The 22,062-nt window shown below is 39.3% G+C and overlaps 1 protein-coding gene across 4 annotated transcripts in view; it reads right to left on the bottom strand.

The window, feature by feature from the left end:
- Positions 1-9,965: 9,965 nt before the first annotated feature.
- The window catches only part of LOC132111562 (glutamate receptor ionotropic, delta-1-like), a 299,116-nt gene continuing 287,019 nt past the window's right edge, over positions 9,966-22,062 (bottom strand). Inside the window, exons 13-17 of one of the 4 annotated variants that reach the window (XM_059518965.1) lie at positions 20,409-20,604; positions 16,265-16,431; positions 14,476-14,716; positions 12,472-12,607; positions 9,966-10,712 (exon numbers count right to left, since the gene is read on the bottom strand). In XM_059518965.1, coding sequence (XP_059374948.1) covers positions 10,324-10,712; positions 12,472-12,607; positions 14,476-14,716; positions 16,265-16,431; positions 20,409-20,604 — 1,129 coding nt within the window. In that variant the 3' untranslated portion in view covers positions 9,966-10,323. Of the gene's footprint in view, positions 10,713-12,001; positions 12,095-12,471; positions 12,608-14,331; positions 14,717-16,264; positions 16,432-20,408; positions 20,605-22,062 lie in introns of all 4 variants that reach the window. The other 3 variants (XM_059518966.1, XM_059518967.1, XM_059518968.1) reach the window with 3 other exon arrangements.

The following is a 22,062-nucleotide window of genomic DNA, read 5'->3' as shown; positions in this document are numbered from 1 at the left end:
TATTCAGAAAGATTTTGTAAGTGCTTAAAAACACTTTTCACTAAGAATAAACTATATTAAGCTTATAGTGCCACTGATTTGAATGTGCAAGAAGCATGATGGTTGCAGTTGCATTTGTATGAAACGAGAGATTGATACAGTGTGAGCTGTTGTTTTTAATATACAGCATGGCCATATGATGGTGAATATTTAGAAATATCAGACCACTGATTGGCGAAACTGACCAATCATAATTGAGTATTCCAGTGAGCCTCGGATCCTAGAAGTAAAAACTTCAATTTTCTCCATAGGAAAACTTATTTTGTTAGAGATTGTTTTAACTATTGTTTGTTATTTTTTGCACCCTTTTGTTCAATCTCAAAATACTTAAACATGACAACCTTTAAAACAACACCTTTATTTCTCCATCGTTTTAAGAAATGCCATTCGCAATGCTTGTGATTGTAGTTATTTACCTCATGGAAGCCAAGTACCTGTCTTTCCGTCTGATTTTAAACACTTCTTTAAAATCCTCAGAATTATTCAGAATTAATTTAACAATTTGAAAAATGTATTAATAAATTAATAATTTGTTGTTTAACTGGACTCATTTCAATCTTACTCTACATTATTTAATATTTATATCAATGTCTCTTTACTCTTTCAGTCTTGGCACTCTCATCTGCTCTATCATTTCCTTTTACTCTCACATGAGCTGGTGCTCATAATGTAACACTTAATCACATTATCTGAATCCTGTTTAACATTTATAAAATTTCAATCAAGATGTTTGCTTGACTTTTATTATGTTCCCACATAGGACCCTGGGAACATACTGTAGGAATGACTCCAATCTTAAGGAATGCAAGCTCCACACGACTTGAAACTTAATGAGATTTTTATTTTTTTTTTCTTTATAACCTCTCTTCTGTTTGGTAATTCAACCCTATGTGCTTTCATTATAGCTGTGCTTAATGTTACCACTGTCTCGGGTGCAAATTAAGGTTTGGTGCTTTTGTTGGAGAATAAATGCAAATGTCTGTCCAGTCATATTTAAATGCACGGTTTTTACTGTCAGCCTTCCTTTTCTATTGATCTGGCCATGTGGAACAGGCTATAGTTGTAGCTTTTCTGACTAACTAACAGCACTTGGCAGCATAAATTAGATGAGATATGTCAATGTCTACATTAGGACTGGACAGTGTTGTCACAATGATGCCATGCTGATCTGATTGGTTGTCATATGTCAACAGTTAATAACAGAAGAGGAATGAAATTGCTGACTTTTTTTTTTTTTTGCATGATTCTTTTTGCATGACTTTAACACACGAGTAGTTAGTAGTTTAAAAGGCCATTCACACTAAGCTTTAATTCACATATGCTTACACAATCACTCTTTCCAGATTTAATTGTCCTTCGGTCAGAATCAGACCGGAGTCCGCCTACGGAGTATCCCTGGTTTAGTGAAGAATAGTTGTGTTAGACCCAGAAAAAATACAGACTGAGAAAAAAAAAAAAAACAAGCTGAGAAACTTCACTAGTCTCTGGAGACTTTTTTTTTCATCCTACATTCATAAAATAACAAACACTTCAGTATTATTTATTGTGTTTGTGGTCTGTGTATCAATTGCATGCTGACCAGTGTACCTGCTTTAAATAATGCCTTCAAAAAGTCATTTGCAGTTTACAAACTACACATTTGCAAGATTTTCCAGCGGCACTTGAAACTTGATGGAGTTAAAAAAAATGTGATCTGACAGCTGCTATATTTCTTGCTTTCTCCACCTCTCACCTGTGGGCATTGATATTCCTTCCATCTCTTCTAAGCCCAAGTATTCCGCCTGCCTCTCAATCTCTCCATCTGGCAAATATTGATCTAGCAAAATGACTTCTCAAGGTTAGGGTTCTAGTTTGTGTGCTACAGTAGATAAGGCAAGGGGCTTGTCATTTGCCGCCTGCACTACTGAAGCCCGCTGTGTGATGGGCGGAAGTCTGAGGTTTGCCAAAATTAGGTGTAAATTCTTTTCCATCATGAAATGTGTAGTGATGTGGGGTTTTGTTTTATCCTTTTGTGTTGGCTGGATGTTTTTTCGAGAAGTCACGCTGTGTCTGTATCACTACGGAATCTTGAATGATTTGTTGTGGTGTGAAGGGAGCTCTGTGTTCCCGCCAATTTCTGGAGCTTTTCCTGCACTCATTTATATGACTAATGGCCTCATATCAGTGAGGCTCTATGAAGAATCAGTATCATCTTTGGCTGCTATGTTGTTTTCATATTTTGCTGCTATAATTAAGAATTACGGTTTTGCCTATCAGAGCCACACTGCTTATGAAATTAGTGGGAAAGATTTTTTTTCCCCAGACCACAAAAGTGTCAATCTTTTTTTCAGAAAAATAGGATATTAATAAAACATCTGCAGTCTTTTTATGAACGTATTAATAATGCAAAGGCATTCTCAGTTGGAAAGCATCTTCAGAGCAATTACCTTCTATTCACCATTTAGCCCTGGCCCCAAAGCTTGCATCATTCAATTGAGATATGAAAGTGAAAGTGACGTGACATACAGCCAAGTATGGTGACCCATACTCAGAATTTGTGTAAATCGAATATGATTTACATTTGCATTCAAAACAGTTGGCTTGGACTGTCTTTTTGTTCATGTTTACCATCCACCTATGTCTTATGTATTTTTAACCTTCCTTACATGATAGAAATTAACTACTATTTATCACCCATCACATATGTGTTTGTATGTCGTAAGACACAGTTTAGCATATTCAATATGGCATGCATTATCATAGAAATTATAATGAATAAGAATAAGAATAATAGGCTGTTGATATTGGCTGAGAATTTTTGTATTGGTGCATCCCTTATATAATTCCAAATGATTTGTAATTGATTGATGAACAAGCCTTGAAAAACACAAGACATGTAAAAACAAGCCTTGAATGAATGGTGAAATCAGTTGATTGAAAGTATGTTCATTATAGTTCACATCACAAATTCTCCATGTTTTACTCACATTAATACACTGATCTCCAGTGAGCAGCAATATTAGCATGATTTTAGCAATGCCAGTCAGATGAGGCCTTTTGATCAAATGTAAAAATGACAGGTTTCGATTTTTGTTTATCATATTAAGCTAGAAGTTGAGCCAACATTTCAGAACATGCTGTGAAACTGCACCTTTCCACAAATTATGCATAGCATAAAAATGTAGTCTGCATTCTGTATTCAGGGCATTTAGCATTTCATGGGAGCTTTGACTCTGAATTCGATACATCCTTTAATGGTTTAATGAAAGCCTGAGATGAAAAGGATCACCCAGACATGGACAAATATGTCAGTGAAACCACAAACGAAATGATCCATTGTATAAAACTCTTTAAAGTCTTCCAGAAAATCGTACACACTCATCCTCATTGCTAGGCAGATTTAAAATGTGTAGTATGTGTTGTGTTGTGTAACTTTTGACACAATGTGCTTTAATGTCTTCTGCCCTTGCAGGGTCAGTCATGGCAGCCTAGATCCTGTTAATACAGCTGGCAGAATGGACAGAGAGGGCATCGCCAGTCTGTTCACCTGACAAACACCTCAATGGCTTGAGCACTTGAAATCTAATTGTGTTCATGTAGTCACTACAGTGACCTTTTTATTTTGCTTGAGTTTGGAAGTGAAGTGTTATCTCTGCAACACACTTAATGTAAACCCTGGCCTGCGGTGATCTGATAGTTGTCTTTAGTGACAAAGTTAGATGCATAAAGCAGCTGGTCAAAAAAATTCTTAGCTGTGTTTGTGTTTATGTTCATTAGTGGAAATAGGAAGCAAGACTTGGTTTTGACTAAGCACACACTAAGAGGATTCTGAAAATCAATAGTCATGTCGAGTTCATCTGAAAACATGCTGTATAATTAATGCTTCCATTGATTTTCTCTGCAGGGTAATGTCAGTTGTTGATCATTATAAGTATTTGAGGTAGATGGAACATTATTTTGAAGATGAAGCCTGTAGGCACTGCACAAAACTGCAAGACATCACTTCATCTTTTATGACTATCCCCTTAATATACTGGATACAGTCTTAATGAAACAGGTGAAACATTTGTTTGATTGACAGTGAAGAACTGCACTCTAGTACAAATATATCACTCTTTATCGATCAATCTGTCTATTAGGCATTGGATATCAAGAATGAATTTTTTGTTCATGCTAATTTCTTCATACACTGCTGTTCAAAAGTTTGGGGTCGGTAAAATTGTTTAATGATTTGAAAGAAGTCTAATGCTCAGCAAGGCTGAATTTATTTGATAATTATAAATATTGTAATTGTGAGATATTGTTGTAATTTAACATAATATTTTTATTTTTAATATATTTTATGAGTAATTTATTCCTGTGATGGCAAAGTTGAATTTTCAGCAGCCATTACTCCAGTCTTTAGTGTCAAATGATCCTTCAGAAATCATTTAAATATGCTGAACTGATGCTCAAGAAACCTTTTTTATTATTGTTAATGTTGAAAACGTCTCTAGGTTACGAATGTAACCCTAGTTCCTCAAAGGAACGAGACGCTGCGTCAAGCGCTTTGGGGAAGCGCCTTTGGCAAGATCAACTCTGAATATTGTGTGCAATCTGTTCAATGGAAGGGCGTGACGTCACGGGCGGGGTGACGTAGCGACCAGGAAGCTATAAAGGCACCTGCCACGCAGCTGACTTCAGCTTCGAGTAGGGAAGCAAGCGCCGGCAGGGGTGCCGGGAGTATGGCTCTGCGACACAGCGTCTCGTTCCTTCGAGGAACTAGGGTTACAGATGTCCAAGAGGGACACACCTGCTAAGAAGGCCTTAGAGGCAGCCATACCCCGAGTGGAGTGAGCCTTGGCTCCCAAAGGAAGGGGAAGACCAGAGGACTCATAGGAGACGTTGATAGCCTCGACTATCCAATGACTAAGGGTCTGCTTAGAGGCAGGAATACCCTTTTTAGGAGGACCGTAGCAAACAAGCAATTGGTCAGATTTTCTCCACAGGGCAGCTCTGTGGACGTATGCGTCCAGCGCTCGAACTGGACACATACAGTTTAGCTTCTCCTGGTCTGGCTCCTGAAAGGGAGGGGGGCAGAAGGCCTGCAGTACTATGGGTTGTGGCGTAACAGAGGGAACTTTAGGAACATAACCCGCTCAAGGGTATAAGAATGCTTTGGCCATACCAGGGGTAAAGTCTAAGTAGGTAGGGGCCACTGAGGGGGCCTGAAGATCTCCAACTCTCTTTAGAGAAGTAATAGCCAGAAACAGGGCAGTCTTAAGGGTCAGATGTCTATCTGAGATATCTTGTATTGGCTCAAATGGAGCTTTACAAAGCGCCTCTAACACCACAACCAAGTCCCACAGGGGAATACGGGACCGTACTGGAGGTCTCAGCCTCAGTGCACCGCGGAGGAACTTGTAACTAGGGGGTGTCTACCCACTAACTGACCGTTGAAAGGGACGTGGTAAGCAGCTATGGCCGCCACGTACACCTTCAAGGTGGAGTGAGTTAAACCCTGCAGAAGGCCTAGCTTGTAGAACTCCAGAACTGTACCAACTGGGCAGTTAACAGGGTCAAGCTGGCAGTCTCTGCACCATGAGGAGAAGAGTTTCAACCTCAGGGCGTACAGTCTCCTCGTAGAGGGAGCTCTGGATTGGAGGGGGGGTCTCAACAACCTTGGTTGAGAAACCGGAAGCTATGAATTGTGCCCCCTCAGGGGCCACACCCACAACTTCCACAGCTCCGTGCGAGGGTGGATTATTTTGCCCTGCGCCTGAGAAAGTAGATCTGTCCTGATCGGAATCTCCCATGGAGAGCCGTCGAGGAGAGAGATCAGATCTGCGAGCCATACTGGGTCCGGCCAGAACGGTGCTACTAATAGAAGACGGACCTCGTCCCGGCGTACTCTTGCCAGAACTCCCGGGAGCAGAGCGATTGGGGGAAAGGCGTACAGACGAAGCCTCAGCCTGGTCTGTACCGTAGCATCCAGTCCCAGAGGAGCTGGATGGACTAGAGAGAAACAGAGGGGACATTGCGATATCTCTTGAGTCGCAAAGAGGTCCAAAAACTCGGGGTGAAGCCCCCCGGGCCTCGGACCCTGTCTCAACAGTATGTCTGCCCCCACAGTCAATCTCCCAGGAATATACACTGCTCTGAACGAGAGGAGTTTGTCCTGGGACCACAGAAGGATCTGGTGTGCCAGCTTGTACAAGGGGCGCGAATGCAGATCTCTCTGGTGACTGATATAAGAGATCGCCAATGTGTTGTCGGTGCGCACCAACACATGGTGACCTCTCAGGTCTGGGAGGAAATATTTCAATGCTCCATGCACAGCTAGCATCTCTAGACAGCTGGTAAGTCATGTCAGATGGCGACCGCTCCACAAACCGTGTGCAGGGTGGCCACTCATGGCCGCACCCCAACCGGTGAGGGATTCGTCTGTCACTAGCGTTACACGGCAACCAAGAGCTCCCAGCACCGGGCCCTGATTCAAGAACCAAGGTTTCTTCCACATGTCTAAGGCACGAAGGCATCGCTGCGTGACCTTGATAGTTCGTAATGGATCCCCCCTCTGGGAAAATCCCTTGGTTTTGAGCCACCACTGTAGGGGTCTCATGTGCAGGAGGCCAAAAGGTATCACGTTGGACACAGCTGCCATAAGCCTTAACAGTCTCTGAAACTGCTTGACAGTGAGTGACTGGCCTTCTCTGACTCTCTTGACTGAGGTAAGGATTGACTCGATCCGAGCAGGAGACATACGTGCCTGCATCATGGTCGAATCCCACACTACGCCTAGATAGGTGGTTCTCTGAACTGGAGAAAGTACACTCTTCTTGGCATTCAGTCTCAAACCCAGCTCCCCCATATGTGCGAAAACGACATCTTGATGTTGAACCGCCATCTACTCTGATTGAGCTAAAATCAACCAATCGTCGATATAGTTCAGAATTCGGATGCCCTGCATACGGAGGGGTACCAGAGCCGCATTTACACATTTCGTGAACTTGCGGGGTGAGAGTGCAAGGCCGAAGGGAAGTACTCAATATTGGTGGGCTTTGCCCCCGAAAGCAAACCTCAGAAACTTCCTGTGTGTGGAAGGATGGATATATGGAAGTATGCGTCTTTGAGATCTATTGTGACAAACCAGTTCTTGGATCTGATTTGAGCTACAACCTGTTTGACAGTGAGCATTTTGAACTTCAGTGACATTACTGAGAGGTTTAGATGACGTAAGTCTAAGATTGGACGCAACCCCCATCCTTCTTTGGAACTATGAAATACCGGCTGTAAAACCCGGACTCCCTGTCTAGAGGAGGGACCACCTCGATGGCGCCTTCCTTAATAGGGTATTCACTTCTTGTCCCATCACCAGAGCCTGCTGGGGGCCGACTACTGTCGGGGTAACCCTATTGAATGTCAGCGGTGGATGGCCGACGATGGCCTCTTTCTATTGTGTGCAGGACCCATTGAGATACATTTGGAAAGTAGTTTCCACGCAGCTAACTAATGTACTAAGGGAATCAGTCTCTTGAGACTGACCTCTGGTGTAAGAGGCCCCCGAAGGGGCGGCGAGCGTCTCAGCTCCGCTACGCTCACGGGCGGAAATAACTGAGAGCAGTGCTCGCTGGAAGCTGCTGCGCCCTGAAACTCTGGCAGGTTGGCAGACCCACCTCCCGAGGGCACTGAGGTGAGACGGGCACCGTGTAATGAGGTGGACACCGCTTTACCCCAGTAGGGGCCGCCCTCTGTAGTCGTGACCGAAATGCGTCATGACTTCTTGGCCATGGACCTCCCAGCCTGAAGTACGGCTCCATCGGATTCGGATTAGGCTGGGAAGTCGCCAGAGCGTTGCTTCAGCCTCTGGTCCCGAAGCGGGGAACACGGGCGGCAACGCTCTGTTTGTATGCGGATGGGGCTGCTCCCGCCCAGCAGTCCCTCCAGTACATCTAACTTCACGAGTTAAATAACTGTCATTATATTCCTCAGAATTTAATGCAATCAAACAATTAGACAAGTAAACACGGTCTGGATTGTGATACAATACATATTGAAGTGATATATTGAATTTCTCGAAGTTAGATAACGGTCATTAGATTCCTCAGAATTTAATGCAATCCAACAATCAGACAAGTAAACACGGTCTGGATTGTGAACAATACACATTGAAGTGATATATTAACTTCTCAAAGTCATTAAATTTCTCAGAATTTAACGTAGTCAAACAATCAGACAAGTAAACACGGTCTACAGTAGATTGTGATAAAGTACACATTGAAGTGATAGTACTAACTCCTCCTTATCAAATGGAGTTTAAACAACCAGACAAGCGGTCGGGTATGGAAAAATTCACATCAAAACTGAAAATGATGTAATACACGCGTTGCCTCGACAGCGCGCGAATAGCTTAGTCACACAAACAATATTAATCCCCTCAGAGATTAAATAGCTGCTCAGTAACGCTGCCCGTATAATGTTAGGCATAACACTGTTTATTGTATACTGGTGCTTATGCAACTTAATGTTTGTGCAACTACAAGCTCGGGCTCCCGAACCCAGGAATCGGGCAGATCTGATGGGTAAGGTAGGAGATAAGGACGTGCCCGTCTCAATTCCATCCATCAGATCGATCTGCGAACCCAACGAATGCTGGTGCCGCTCCGCCTCGGCGAAAGCGGGACCGGTATCACGAGGAACGCTGGCGAAGGCTCCCTCCTCGAAGAGAGCCCTCCGGGGCCTCCCAGGCAAACCACGCATAGACTGTGTGTATCCCCACCCGTGATGTGCGTGGGCAGGGAGGAACACACAATCTATAGAGCGATCTGGAATCGCCCTTCAAATGTCGTGTCTTTGCTTTGCTCTTGGCATTATGTTGTTTATTGGGACAGACAACAGTAAATAAGACTCACAAGACAGACTTTAGACATGCACACACAGAGCGCTTGCTGAAAGACGCAAAGCTGAAGTCAGCTGCTTGGCAGGTGCCTTTATAGCTTCCTGGTCGCTACGCCACCCCGCCCGTGACGTCACGCCCTTCCATTGAACAGATTGCACACAATATTCAGAGTTGATCTTGCCAAAGGCGCTTCCCAAAGTGCTTGACGCAGCTCGAGTTCCTGAAGCAGAACAGTTGTGCTGCTAAATTGTTTTTTAGATCCTTTTTTTTAATTGCTGACCCCAAACTCAAATTTTATAAATGAACAATAGCTATGGCATCACAAAAAATATTAATGATCATGTATTTGTAAATGAACCTGTATTAATGTAGTCGTGAGTTGAATTAATTGAGTTGAATTTAACCTTATTTTAATTTTTAAAAAGATAATCATACCAACAAACACTAAGTGGATAAAAGATTTGGTGCAAAATAGTTTATTTTTAACCAAAAGAATCTCAAACACCATGGTGATTTTCCTTCAACATTTTAAAATCACTACTGGTTTCAGGAACAGGACAAAGAAAGATTTTTTATATTGTTAAATTTTTTACTAAAGAGAAGCAACATGGTTAATATTGTTACGTTTATATTTCTCTCTGTTTAGTGTACACTATAAAAAGACTCAAATGTAGCCATTACATATGAGTACGCAGAATTTCAGGTACATAGACTGTACATACGTCTCCCTTTTAGAGCATATTTGATATTAAAGGCAAGTGTCCCATAGGCTGTACTAGTCTACAGATGATTTTGTACACACATGTCTGTCAGAGGCTAAGACTGCTTCAGCCTCCATAAACACTGAGATTATATGATGAAGAGCTGCTACCTTGGGATCAAACCTTACGTGAGCAATGCCTCCACAAACCTGCAGTTTCTCTGATTAATTTCTCTTTAACGCTTTTTTTATATTAAAAAAAAAAAAAAAAAATGAGATCAAAAGATTAACAGATTTTCTCCTTTAGTTGTTTTCCCCCCATCTCTTCAACTTCAAATGAAAATCTTTAAACGTGGCACTTAGAAAACATTCACAAGGAATTATAATTTTTATTTTAGAACAAAATTTACAAAGCCATTCAAACAGTCTGTGTTGTAGGTAATTATTTCTTTTAAACTCAACTTCAAAAAAATCATGAATATTCAAAATACACTTTGACTTCACTGCTGTCTCTCATTATATACAAATATGTACAGGCAAGGAAAGTCAGCGTTTCACAGTTGTATGTATCTGTACTGAAAAAAGAGCTCTCCATATCTGTTTTTGTATGTAAGTAATTGTATAAATGCAACCAGACCTGGTCCAAACTTGGTTTTTGTGATTGGCTGGCTGGCAATCTTTAGAATGCTCAGACCGATCGGCTCAAATAGAGGTCCCATGGCTTGGATCAATGGCTTCTGGGATGGGTCCCCTGGGCACTGCCTGGTAAGAGATGGGCATAGGTGTCTTTACGGGGCTCTGGCGGAAAAGGCCTCCGTTGGGTGCCCGGTGTTTGCAGCGCATGGAGGGTGGCAGAGTGGAACTGCTGAGAGGGAGGGGGAGGCTCCGTCCGGGCACGCGGCCGACCCCAGGACCCTCCTGGAGGAAGGAAGTCACGGACAGGCCCCCAGGGAGGAAATCTCTCATGGCTTCCTGGGAGCTCTGCTGTGGCCGCATACTGCCCATGTCCAGGGCAGAGATCTCCAGAGACTGACCCGGCAGCTGCTTGTGTGCCAGATCGTCCTCCATCAGCCCACTCAAACGCTGGTGAACCTGCTCCAGATTCACCTCTTTGTCCTGGCAATGACAAAGAAACAGGGAGATTGAGACAGAGTCTAAGGCGAGGGGAAGATGAAAGGGTGGGAATTGATTTGTGGGGTGGAAAAAGGCAAGAAAGAAAGAATAAGTGAGAAATAAAAAGCAGACGAGCAGTGGAGCAAGAACAGATGTGAATGAAAATAACGTGGACGTGCGTGCAGTCTTTCAGAAAAGAGCAGAAGGTGTTTACCAGGGGCTCCAACAATCACATCAGCTCTGATTAATGATACCAATTACACAACGTACTACTGACAGCACGGAATAATCTCATAAAAATCAAATCAAATTCATCTCTTCTTCCACCCGCTCCAGCAAGCAAAATTGCTAAAAAAGCTTAATATCAGAAAAGTTACGAAATAAGAGAAATCGATGCAAATGAGAGTGAGTGCAGGGAAACATGGGCCATAAATTGAATTGCAAACACATGCTTTGGCGCTTCAGTGTTTCTGGCTTATTTCAGAGGAGTCTTGAAGGGGTATTTCTTCATTCTTTGATACGCACTGCCGTGAAATAGCTTCGGTCATGCGTCAGTGATGCCATGGCGTGCCACTTAATGAAAGAATAAAGCCAACATTAACAGGCTTCTAACTGTTTACATTTTTCCCACACAGTCATTTAATTCCCATGCCATGCATCCTCCGTAATAGAAAGAGGAGGATGACCTTGATCCTGTGAAGCATTAATTCAACACCGATAACTGTTACATTCAAGACTACTCTGTTAATCACTGCTCTTCTTCTCTGTTTTATTCAGTCAGTTCGGTAATGTATCCTTTTTTTATTTTAATGTGATAGTTCACCCCAAAGTTAAATTCCGTTATCATTTACTCACTCTCACTGTTGTTGCAAACCTGTATTACATGGAACACAAAAGATGATTTTGGACCCATTGACTTTCATTATATGGACAAAAACATCCAGTATCTTCCTTTGTGTTTTGCAGAAGGAAGCAAGCCATACAGGTTTGGAACGACATGAGAGTGAGTGAATGAATTTTCACTTTTGGGTGGCCTGGTCTTTTAACTCAATTGCAGAGGTCTTAGGTCTCTAGCACGGTCGATACCAGCAAATCAGCTGTATAATCTACAGTTTTGTACCGTTTATGGGTAATTAGAAGTGTCACATTATGAGACTATGTTTCTGAGTCATGAGATCAATGAAGATATAATTACTGCAGAGCTCATGCAGCTGTAGTAGAAAGTCTGAATGTGGCTCTAATTAAAAATGCATTAATTTGCCATTAAAATACACCAAATTTGGGGCACTTACAGCCGTAACAGACAACACACCTGGAGGCCAGTCTCCTTTTGGATTCCAGATTGCAATATTTTGGGACATCAGTGTGGCCAATGAATGGGTGATCTGATGAATGACAAACAGATGACGAATATGATGAGTATGTGGAGCGAAATGGAAGGGCACACAGTGGGATTCCTGTTAGTGTTGTTTTGGCCATGAGATTTCATGAATAAAATCATCACTTTTCAGTCTCTAAACAGAAAGAACTTATTAACCCACACAATATGGATGAATTAATGTCTCTGACTCTGCCTGGGTCTCTGTAATCAGTTAGTTCTCTATGCATGAATGAGACATAATTACTGCATCACCCACATCCACATATATAATCTGATTGATTTAGATTCCTAACCCGCTCAAAGGAGGACGCTTGTCCTCCTCTATATTATCAAGCCCTGTTCACCCCAATGACAGGTATCCCTGCTCAGGTCTCAGCTGACCTGTGTAAAAAGCCTGCGTGTCTTCCCAGTCTCTTTCTCTCTCTGGCCAAACGTCCCGTGTGCATCCTGCAGCAGTAGCAATTTCATTATATGCCAATGACCCAGACGCCATCTCCAGAGTGCAGCCCTTAGTGTCCTGTATGAGACCACAGAGAACCCGTGACTGCCTGGACATTGGCATATAATTGCAATAAGAAGACACAGAAAGGGATATAAAACGTAAAATGTGTAAAGTTGGTTATCGTGTGGTTCTTATTGCTTGCCAGAGCTCCAATTACTCCCTGCTTATAGTGTATCATAAACCAAACAAGACTATACATAAAAGAAACACTCAAACGTACAGGCATATGGCAGACTGAGCACTTTAAAGCAAGAACAAGGAGCTGGTTGGTGAAAGCAATATAGTCAGCAATATAAGCTAGTAAAAGATCTTATCTCTTTATGTGCTGTTAATTCAGATCCAGTCAAATTTCAAGCAGTTGACAAATGGTAGTCATAAAACAGATGTCTGATCATTATTATTCAACAATGTCTGTAAAATTTAATACTATGTTATCGACAATCAACGTTCCTGAACTAAAATATGTGGTTTATGAGCTATTGCTCTCGCCAACGTGCTTGCCTTGGCTCAAGATATCACCAAAGGAAAAAGAGAGAAGGAGAGGAGACAAGGACGGAAGAGCAACTACAGAACACTTGAACATAAGTCTATTAGTCACTGGCTTTCTCATTGCACACACTTTAGTTTAGGGATCCAGGTACAACCTTTGCCCTTACAACCTAGCAGTAGTAGAATAATGTAAGTGATATTGCAAATTGTTTTTATGCAGAAAGCTACTTGGAAACCATAATTGAATGAATGGAACTACAGTATACTAATAGTTGGCTATAACATAGAACATTTTTGAATTCAAAGGCTCCACTTAAAGGTATAGTAAATCCAAAATAAGAAAATTCTCTGATCATTTTCTGTGGTTCCAAACTCGTATGAATTCCTTTCTTCTGTGGAACACAAAATAAGATATTTAGAAGAATGTTTTAGCTGTTTGTTGCCATTATAAAACCAATGGGTCCCAAATTTGTCAAGTTCCTAAAAGAACAAAAAAGTATTAAAAAAAACAGCAAAATAAAACTAACATCAGATGTTTTCTGATCTTAGAAAACTAACATCAATCTTCAAACGGCATGACATTTGAGGTTGGATCATATATGTTCATTTCATGCTACTTTTATGTCTGGTTTGAGCTTGAAAGCTGGATCCCATTAACTTTCATATTAGACAAAAACATCTAAAAGTCACAACAAAACAGTTGTAGAGGCAGAACATTTCTCCCATTTTGTTATGTACAGTATATATACAGTAAGTGTAACAGATTACTCAAAAAGAAAATTGTAGGGATTTTGTTCTAACCATTGGTTGTTGATTGGGTTTCAAGATGTGGATATTGTACTCAAAAACTAAGGCAGATAAATGCAAGCATGTAGGGTGGCGTTTAAGTGGACTAATTGATCAAAAAATCTGAAATTCATCACCAGAGAAAATCTGTTGTTTCATTGGAAAATTATTACATTTTGATAAAAAAATTAATTGAAAATTTGATAAATAAATATATTATTAATAATTATATTTAATGTTTCACAGAAAATAAAAAGTCATACAGGTTTGAAACAAGGGTGAGTAAATGATGACTTTTTCATTTTTGGGTGAACTACCCTTTAAATAATCAAAGATTTGATCTGCTTTTTTTAGGGGATCTTGTGCTTTTCTTGAGTGACTCCCTCCCCCTTCACCCTTCCCTCTTGCCTTCTCTTTGGCAACACTTCAGCAAATTGGAGGCAGTAAGTTCTTTATGGTCACACCTATAGCTGGGTGTACTGGAGCTCGACTAAATCGGGGTTTGCGTCAGTGGCGTCTGGATCCATAAAGTAGAGTGTGGCAGTGGCTGTACAGTCCTGGGTGCGGTGGGCAGGTGTCGGCCGTAGTTTGGCCGCCTGTGGGGTCACCTCTCTGGGCTGTGCCCGCTGGCAGCGTGGCCCATTCCACCATGACTCCAGAGCGGCTACCAGGCAGGCCAGAAGCAGCCCTGCCGCTAGTATGCAGAAGACCCCAGCGAAGCTGTGCAGTCTCAGTGCACGGCCCTCTGTCTGGGGCTCTGCATGCTTGTCCAGGTCACAGCGACCTTTCCGTGGCCACCACTTCTGCTTTAGGATGTCAATGTCTCCTTTCTCCTGCAGGTCAAGGATCCTGAAATGAAAAGGAAAATGGACTGCTATGAGAACTGAGACACAAATCTGTAATTTCATTGATTTTCTTTTCACTTTCTGAAAATATTATTTTTGCCTGTTCCACTGCTGGATGCAGAGAGAGGAGCTGAAATATGACTGAAATGGGATAATGAGGCAAATATAGGGGTTGGACAGAATAATATGAAAATCTGGGAAATTTGGTAAATTTGGTTTACCTCCATTTGCCTTTAATACAGCTTCCAACCTTCTTAGTAGATTCATACAGTCTGCAGCTGAATGATGCCTATAAAAACATCTGCCAGTTGCTCTAGAGAAGTTGGAATCTGAATTCTTATTCTTCTCTCTAAAACTGGCCACAGTAGTTTGATAATATGTCAGGACATTGAAAAAGCCAGGGCAGATGTTGAAGTTCATCTTGGTGCTCCAACTGTCCAATGATCATGACACCATTTTTTTTTAGCCTTTAAGTATTCATTTCTGTGATTAAAGTTTAAGCAATTGCAGCTCTTTCATAGATGCTGGCTTTGTGGAGTTCTCTGTAGTCTGTTTTTGTGGAAACAGGGTCTTCAAGGTGAATGTTGAGGTTGGCTCTCACTTTGCTGTTGTCTGGACACATTATTTCACCCAACCTGTATTACATTAATTGATCAAGGAACATGACCAAGAAGCAAACAATGCAAACATAACACTAATATGTAAAAAGTGAAGTTATCTCCTCAACTAAAAGTCAGAGATAAAAGGTCCTCAAAAAACACTTCAGCAGTGGCAATAAACATTTGGTCTTGTACAGAGTCTTATTAATTTGTTTTCTCTTTATTCATTGGCAAAGGTTTTTTCATAGTTATTTACTTTAATGCAACAGCCGTTCAGAATGTGGATGTATTTGTAAAGAATCCAGAGAAAAAGTCAATTACTTATGATAGAAAAGAAAATGTCAAAGGTTGAAAAACAAAATCTGTTCCACTGCAATTGTCCTGGGTATTAATTTAAAACGCGTTTGATTCTTATTGCCCATAACAGACTGGCAGGTGATTGTAGAGGATCCTTTATGAAAATGCTTTTCGAGGCCCTGATGTTCCAGATATGTGAATTATTAATTGCTGGCGAGTTTACCTTCCTAAAGATAATTAGTATGTGAGCAGAGCATCGGTAAGAGCTGAAAATATGAATGCAAATTATAGTCAAACAAATGAAGGGCTGCAGGGTGAGGTGCTTTAAAGCCAGCAGAGAGAAGAAAGGATGGGTGGGAATGAAAATAAATGCACAGAGGAGGAGACACTGGTGATTCAACACGATTCATAAGTTCTCCGGAAAGACTGCGTCAACCAAGGAAATAAATGTAATGTAAATGAGAGAAAGGACAGATGATGAAACATAAAGGGAAACAATCCACCACAGTCATGCACTGTGATGTTTGCGAAACTTTGGAGCTTGATATTGACTTGAAATTATTAGAATGATGGTGTCTATCCTTCAGCCAGTTTAACGACTTGCATCGTTCTTTCTGATCATATTGCACATATACAGTCTGAAAGGAAGCACTCACTTCTGCGAGAAGAGATCTCTGTAGGGGCTGCCATGCTGCAGAGCCAGGCCGTATCCTTTGCTGCTCATGCCGTTTCCTGTGACCACCAGCGCACAATCATCATCTGTCAAAGCGGCATACTCTAACACCGCCATGTCCCACAGGAAGGCGTATGGATCCCGTTTCACCTGATAGAAACCACACATATGCACACACAAGGTTCAGTGTTTAATTTGTCCATGTATGGCTGAACATCACAGCAGGGTTTTGTGTTTTTGATAATAGTAACGTAATCCATCTCGTATCTTGAGATGGAGAGGTTCTCCTTTCAGTCATTCGGTTCTTGTCAGACAGGTCACAGAAATCATTCAAAATGAAAAAGGTGTATATTTCACTGAAAGTCATGAGATGGCTTTGAACTTGTTTCTTTTTTGGAAACTAGGCTCCCCCGCTTTCTTTTTCAAGAGATTTCGCTTTCTCTCTCTCTTGGGAAAATGGCTTTCTCTCCCCCATCACACTAAATAAAGCAGCACAAGTGTTCGCTTTCCTTTCTGTTTCTTATCACAGCCACACAGTTATGACAGACTTTTATATGAAAAGTACAAACGAAAATAAAAGGAGCAAAGAAGAAATGACAAAGAAGCTACCGTCTCCTGGCTCTTATAAACATCAAATTTTCCCTATCTCTTTGTAAAGTACTACAAATATCCATCACTGCCTAAAATTATATTTACAGTTTGCCTTTCAAGTGTACATCCATTACTAGGATACTCTCAACATAGCAAAAGCTTTGCCATAAGGTATACAAGTGGAATAATATATTTTAAAATGTAATTTATTCTTCTGATGACAAAGATGAATTTTCAGCAGCCATTTATTCCAGCCTTCAGTGTGACATGATCCTTCAGAAATCATTCTAACATGCTGATTGGTTCTTAGTTAACATAATTTATTATTAATAATTAAGACCCAATAATGGTTCTTATTATTCTCATCAATGATGGAAACAGTTTTTGCTGCTTAATATCTTGTGGTATCCATGATAATTGGGGGGGGGGGGGGGTTGTTTGATGAGTAGAAATTTCAAAAGAATATTTATTTCAAATAGAAATATTTTGTAACATAAATGAACTTTCACTTTTGATCAATTTAATGCATGTAAAATTTTCTTACTTTTTTCTTTCCACAAACTTTTGAAGTGCAGTGTATCTTGGTTTCCACAAAATATTAAGCAGCAAAAACTGTTTCAACTGTTACTTAATATTACCCTACATCTTATTCAATTCCTTGTAAATTCTATTCTATTCCATCTATATACCACAATTATACATACATTTTGTCTATTTCTGTTAAATGTATATAAATGTAAATATATATACATATAAATGCAAACACATACACAAACATATATATATGTACACACACACACACACACACACACACACACACGTAAATATATGTGTTTATTTATATATACATATAAATATACACATTACACACATATGTTATGGATTTGACAGCACTGATATATGTCAAATCGATTGCATAATATCGATACATAAAATCGATACATATGTGTATTTTTATTATCTTTGTGTTGTTAGTATTGTTGTCTCTGTGTTCTGGAAACTTCTGTCACCAGAACAAATTCCTTGTATGTGCAAACATATATATATATATATATATATATATATATATATATATATATATATATATATATATATATATATATATATATATATAAATATATATATATATATATATATAAATATATATATATATATATATATATATATATATATATATATATATATATATATATATATATATATATATATTACAATTTTATCCTGGAAATGTCCATTGGTTATGGCCTCATTTCCACTGCATAAAATGTTCATGATTTTTAGGATGGAGAAAAAAATTAAAAATGAAAAAATTCTCCAGTGACAAATGTCCATAGACATACTGGACATTGTTAGCAAACACATTAAACTAGTGAGGGTGTGAAATGTTTGCTGTAAGTTAATTTTTTTCCAGTCCACAGGGACAAAAGTGGCCATAGTTGAAGAAACACTCATATATATGTAAATCTTTTGGCCAATTACTGGCAGTTAAACACTTCAGCATGGATGGACTGACAATAGCATTATTCAACACCATCCAAAGTGCGTGGGTGCAATCGTACAGGCCTCAATTTCTCTGTGTCTTATCTCTTTTAATTATTCTGCTTAAGAAATCAATTCTGAGCCTGCTGAATTGTTAGCTTAATAGCCAGTTATGTAACTGGGCTGAAAAACTCTCATAAAGAGATTCATGGTATTGGTGATGTCTCCTGCAAAAAGCATGTCATTACATATGTGACAATAAGACAAGCTGTGAAATTTAATAGCTGCAATTTTTGAAGTTTTATAAAAGGGTTTGATGTGGATATCAAGTTTCTTAAAGATTCTCTAGGCATCAGCAACAGTTTGTATACAAAGTCATTTTGAAAGTTTTACCAAACAAGCAAAAGATACATGAATGCACTCAGCGGCATATGAATAATTTTTATGACTGCACAATATGGATGTATATTGCCTGAGCCATGAATATTTGACTGTCAGACTTGCATGCTACATTTCCTTTTCTCTCTTTAATGATGCAAGATGCCAGAAATGTCCTGTTGTAATCCTGAACAGACTGAAATTTACTGGTGGGCTCTTTTTGTGTTCTGTGAGACATGCTTTGGTTTACAAAGAGCCAACAATAGCCAGCCAGCATCATGCACATAGTGGTTCACAGAAAAGCTTTTACCAGCACCACGGACAGCTCTCACAAATCACTACACAGAAGAAATTCAGAACCACGGACAGCTCTCGACTCTGATTAACAGGACTGGTGCTGAACTGAGAGGGTTTGAGCTTTTTCAGTTTCATAATAGCTCCTCTTCTTCTTTGTTTGAGGTGATGTCTAAGCAGGTATATACAATAACTCAGCATATATGTAGGACTGCCATTTTCACTGGGTCAGTTTAGTTGGCCAATTTGAAAAACCCACTGGTTTTATCAAATTAATTATTTAAAGGACTAGATTTACTGTTTGATCTATCACTGTTAACATTGTTAACTCATAATATAGATGTTTTTTTTAATGTGCCTAAAAGCTTTGTAACTTTTGTAACTTTGTAACTGTAACTAAAAATGTTAAGAATCTGACTATATACCGTATGAATCTACTGATGTACCTATTTTTTGACCGTAGGAAAGCCAAATTTGCCTGTAAATATTTTTATTTTCTATTTCCCATTTTTATCACAGAAATGATAGATTCCAATTCAAATGTCTGGGATCAGTAAGATTTTTTAAATGTTTTTGAAAGTCTCTTATGCTCACCTAGGCTGTATTTATTTGATCAAACTATGCTAAAAACTATGGTGGCAGAGAGAGATCAACGTGCTGCCAACAGAAAAAAATACCTGCAGATTAAGAAAAAAACCTCATCAATTTGACAACACACGTGCTGCAAATACTCACAACACAACCAAACAAAGAAACAAACTGCAAATAAAATCCTTTATTTAGTTTTATTGTGAGCATATGCAGTGTGTTTCTTCATTTGTTTGCATGGTGAGCATTTGCAGCACCTGCTATCAAACTGAGGAAGAGGTTTTCTTGATTTGCTGGTGCTTTTTCTATTTGCATGTGTTTTCTGAAGTTGCAGCGTGTTGAGCTCTCTCGGCATTAAAAACCATACCATAAAAACACTGTAAAATATTATTACAATTGAAAAATAATTTCTACTTTAATATATTTTAAAATGCACATTTATTCCTGTGATGGCAAAGCTGAATTTTCAGCAGCCTTTCAGAATCTTTCAGAAATCATTCTAATATGATGATTTGTTGCATTTCTTAATTCTTTCTGATATATATATAAAACTTTTTTTAGGATTCTTTGATGAAAAGGAAGTTCAAAAGAACAATGTATTTGAAATACATTTCTTTCTTTTTTTGCAACAATATAAATGTATAAATAAACAGTATAAATAATGTATATAAATAAACAGACTCCATGATATTTAAAGGTCCATACCATCATAAAGTTTGAAAACCCTTGCATTACACTACAAATGTGGACTCTTGATCTCCTCTCCCCAACTCATCTGTGAGTAACAGGACTGATACCTTGCGGATGCCTTCAGCAGGAGAGGTCACAGAGTTGTCCTGTCCCTGATTTTTATTGATAGTTCTCCACAGCTCTGCGAAAGTGCTGTCTTGCTCCAAGGGGTTCGTGCCCTTCACCCTGAAATACTCGAACACAGCAGAGTCTCTCACAGTTCCGTATCTCAGCTCTGTCTGCTTGGAAAGGTCTTGAAATGTTCTGGATTCAGAAGAAAAGCAATAAAAGATTTACAAGCCACATATTATTTAAAGTGCACATTATGCTTAAATTAAAAACAGACATGACTACAAAGTGTGGAAGAATGGAAATTTAGCTCATTAACATATAATATGCTTAAAGTTATAAATGTCTTATTAATATTAAGAATGAGTTTGCTAAATTGCCACTGTGTTCAGTGACATTTGCTAGATTATTGGATTTATTATTTTAGTTTTTACACAATCTGGAGGTCTAGATATGCTTTAAAAACAAACAAACAAACAAACAAAAATACTATGAATGGTACATTTCTTAACCTACCTAAACAGTGGGAAAAAAGCATTAGACAATTAAAATCATACTCTCTGGAACCAACCATTTAGGCATATCATATAGTGCTTTTCAGCCAAATGAATAATATGTAACAGATAATATAATTTCACCTTATTTTTGAATTGATCTCTTAGAATTAGAGTGAGCAAAGCTTTATTAGCATGACTGCAAAATTGTAAAGATCAGAACATTCATATCTCATACTAGTTCAGAGACTAAATTAAATGAGGCGAAATATATCAATAAATCAATTAATGGAATACATTTTTGTAAAACAATGGATATAGTGCAAATAGACTGGATTCAAATCTAAACAATTAGCAAATGTTCATGTTTAGCACTGGTGTTGATGTCCTATAGAAAACCACTACTTGCTATGGAGACAGTTCATTTAAAAAAATATCTGAAATATTTATACATTTAACATATGCTCTGTCTTCTCTGAAATAAAATAAAAAACATTAAATTAAATTGATTAAAACGTTCACCTCTTGATGACACTATTCCTCTCAAATGCGCTCATGAACCACAGAGGTGTTAGGTCGAGCTACTGATACGCTGCATTTCAATAGAGTAATCTGGGGGTTAATGAAAGTCCCTTATCTTACACTACTACCATTACTGCTTGAACTGACTCTGTACCAATCCAACAGCATGAAAATATTTGGCTGGTTTACATCTGCTCACCTGCTTTATATGCATGTAGTATGTATGCATGTTTTCTATTAAAGTGATTAAACGTGTGAGCTGGAAAGCTGCTTTGTTAATTAAGATATTGTGAAACGCTTTAATAAATTTAAACTGTAGTGAAAATGTAGCAATTGGTAGGGTGGAAATGGTTTTAAAATGTGTTTTCAGTTTAGATGGCTGTGGCCTGATTATAACAATCACAGAAATTGCTGTCCCCACACTGAATGTAGACTCCAAAAGGGTCTAAAAAATAAAAATAAAAATAAAAAATTACTGGATTTTCTTTTGCATGGTGAAAAAGTGCAAAAGTACAGGAAAGTTAGAAGCCAGACTAATGAGCGAACAATACTCTCTACTGCAGATTATGACAATGAATGTGCTCATGCAACAATCAATCCCCAATGAAAAGGCAGACTAGACATAACAACACTAAAA

Source organism: Carassius carassius, chromosome 31 (genome assembly GCF_963082965.1).
Source record: "Carassius carassius chromosome 31, fCarCar2.1, whole genome shotgun sequence".
Classification (NCBI taxonomy): domain Eukaryota; kingdom Metazoa; phylum Chordata; class Actinopteri; order Cypriniformes; family Cyprinidae; genus Carassius; species Carassius carassius.
The sequence above is the reverse complement of the archived record's forward strand: the minus strand, read 5'-3'. Positions and strand labels throughout refer to the sequence as shown.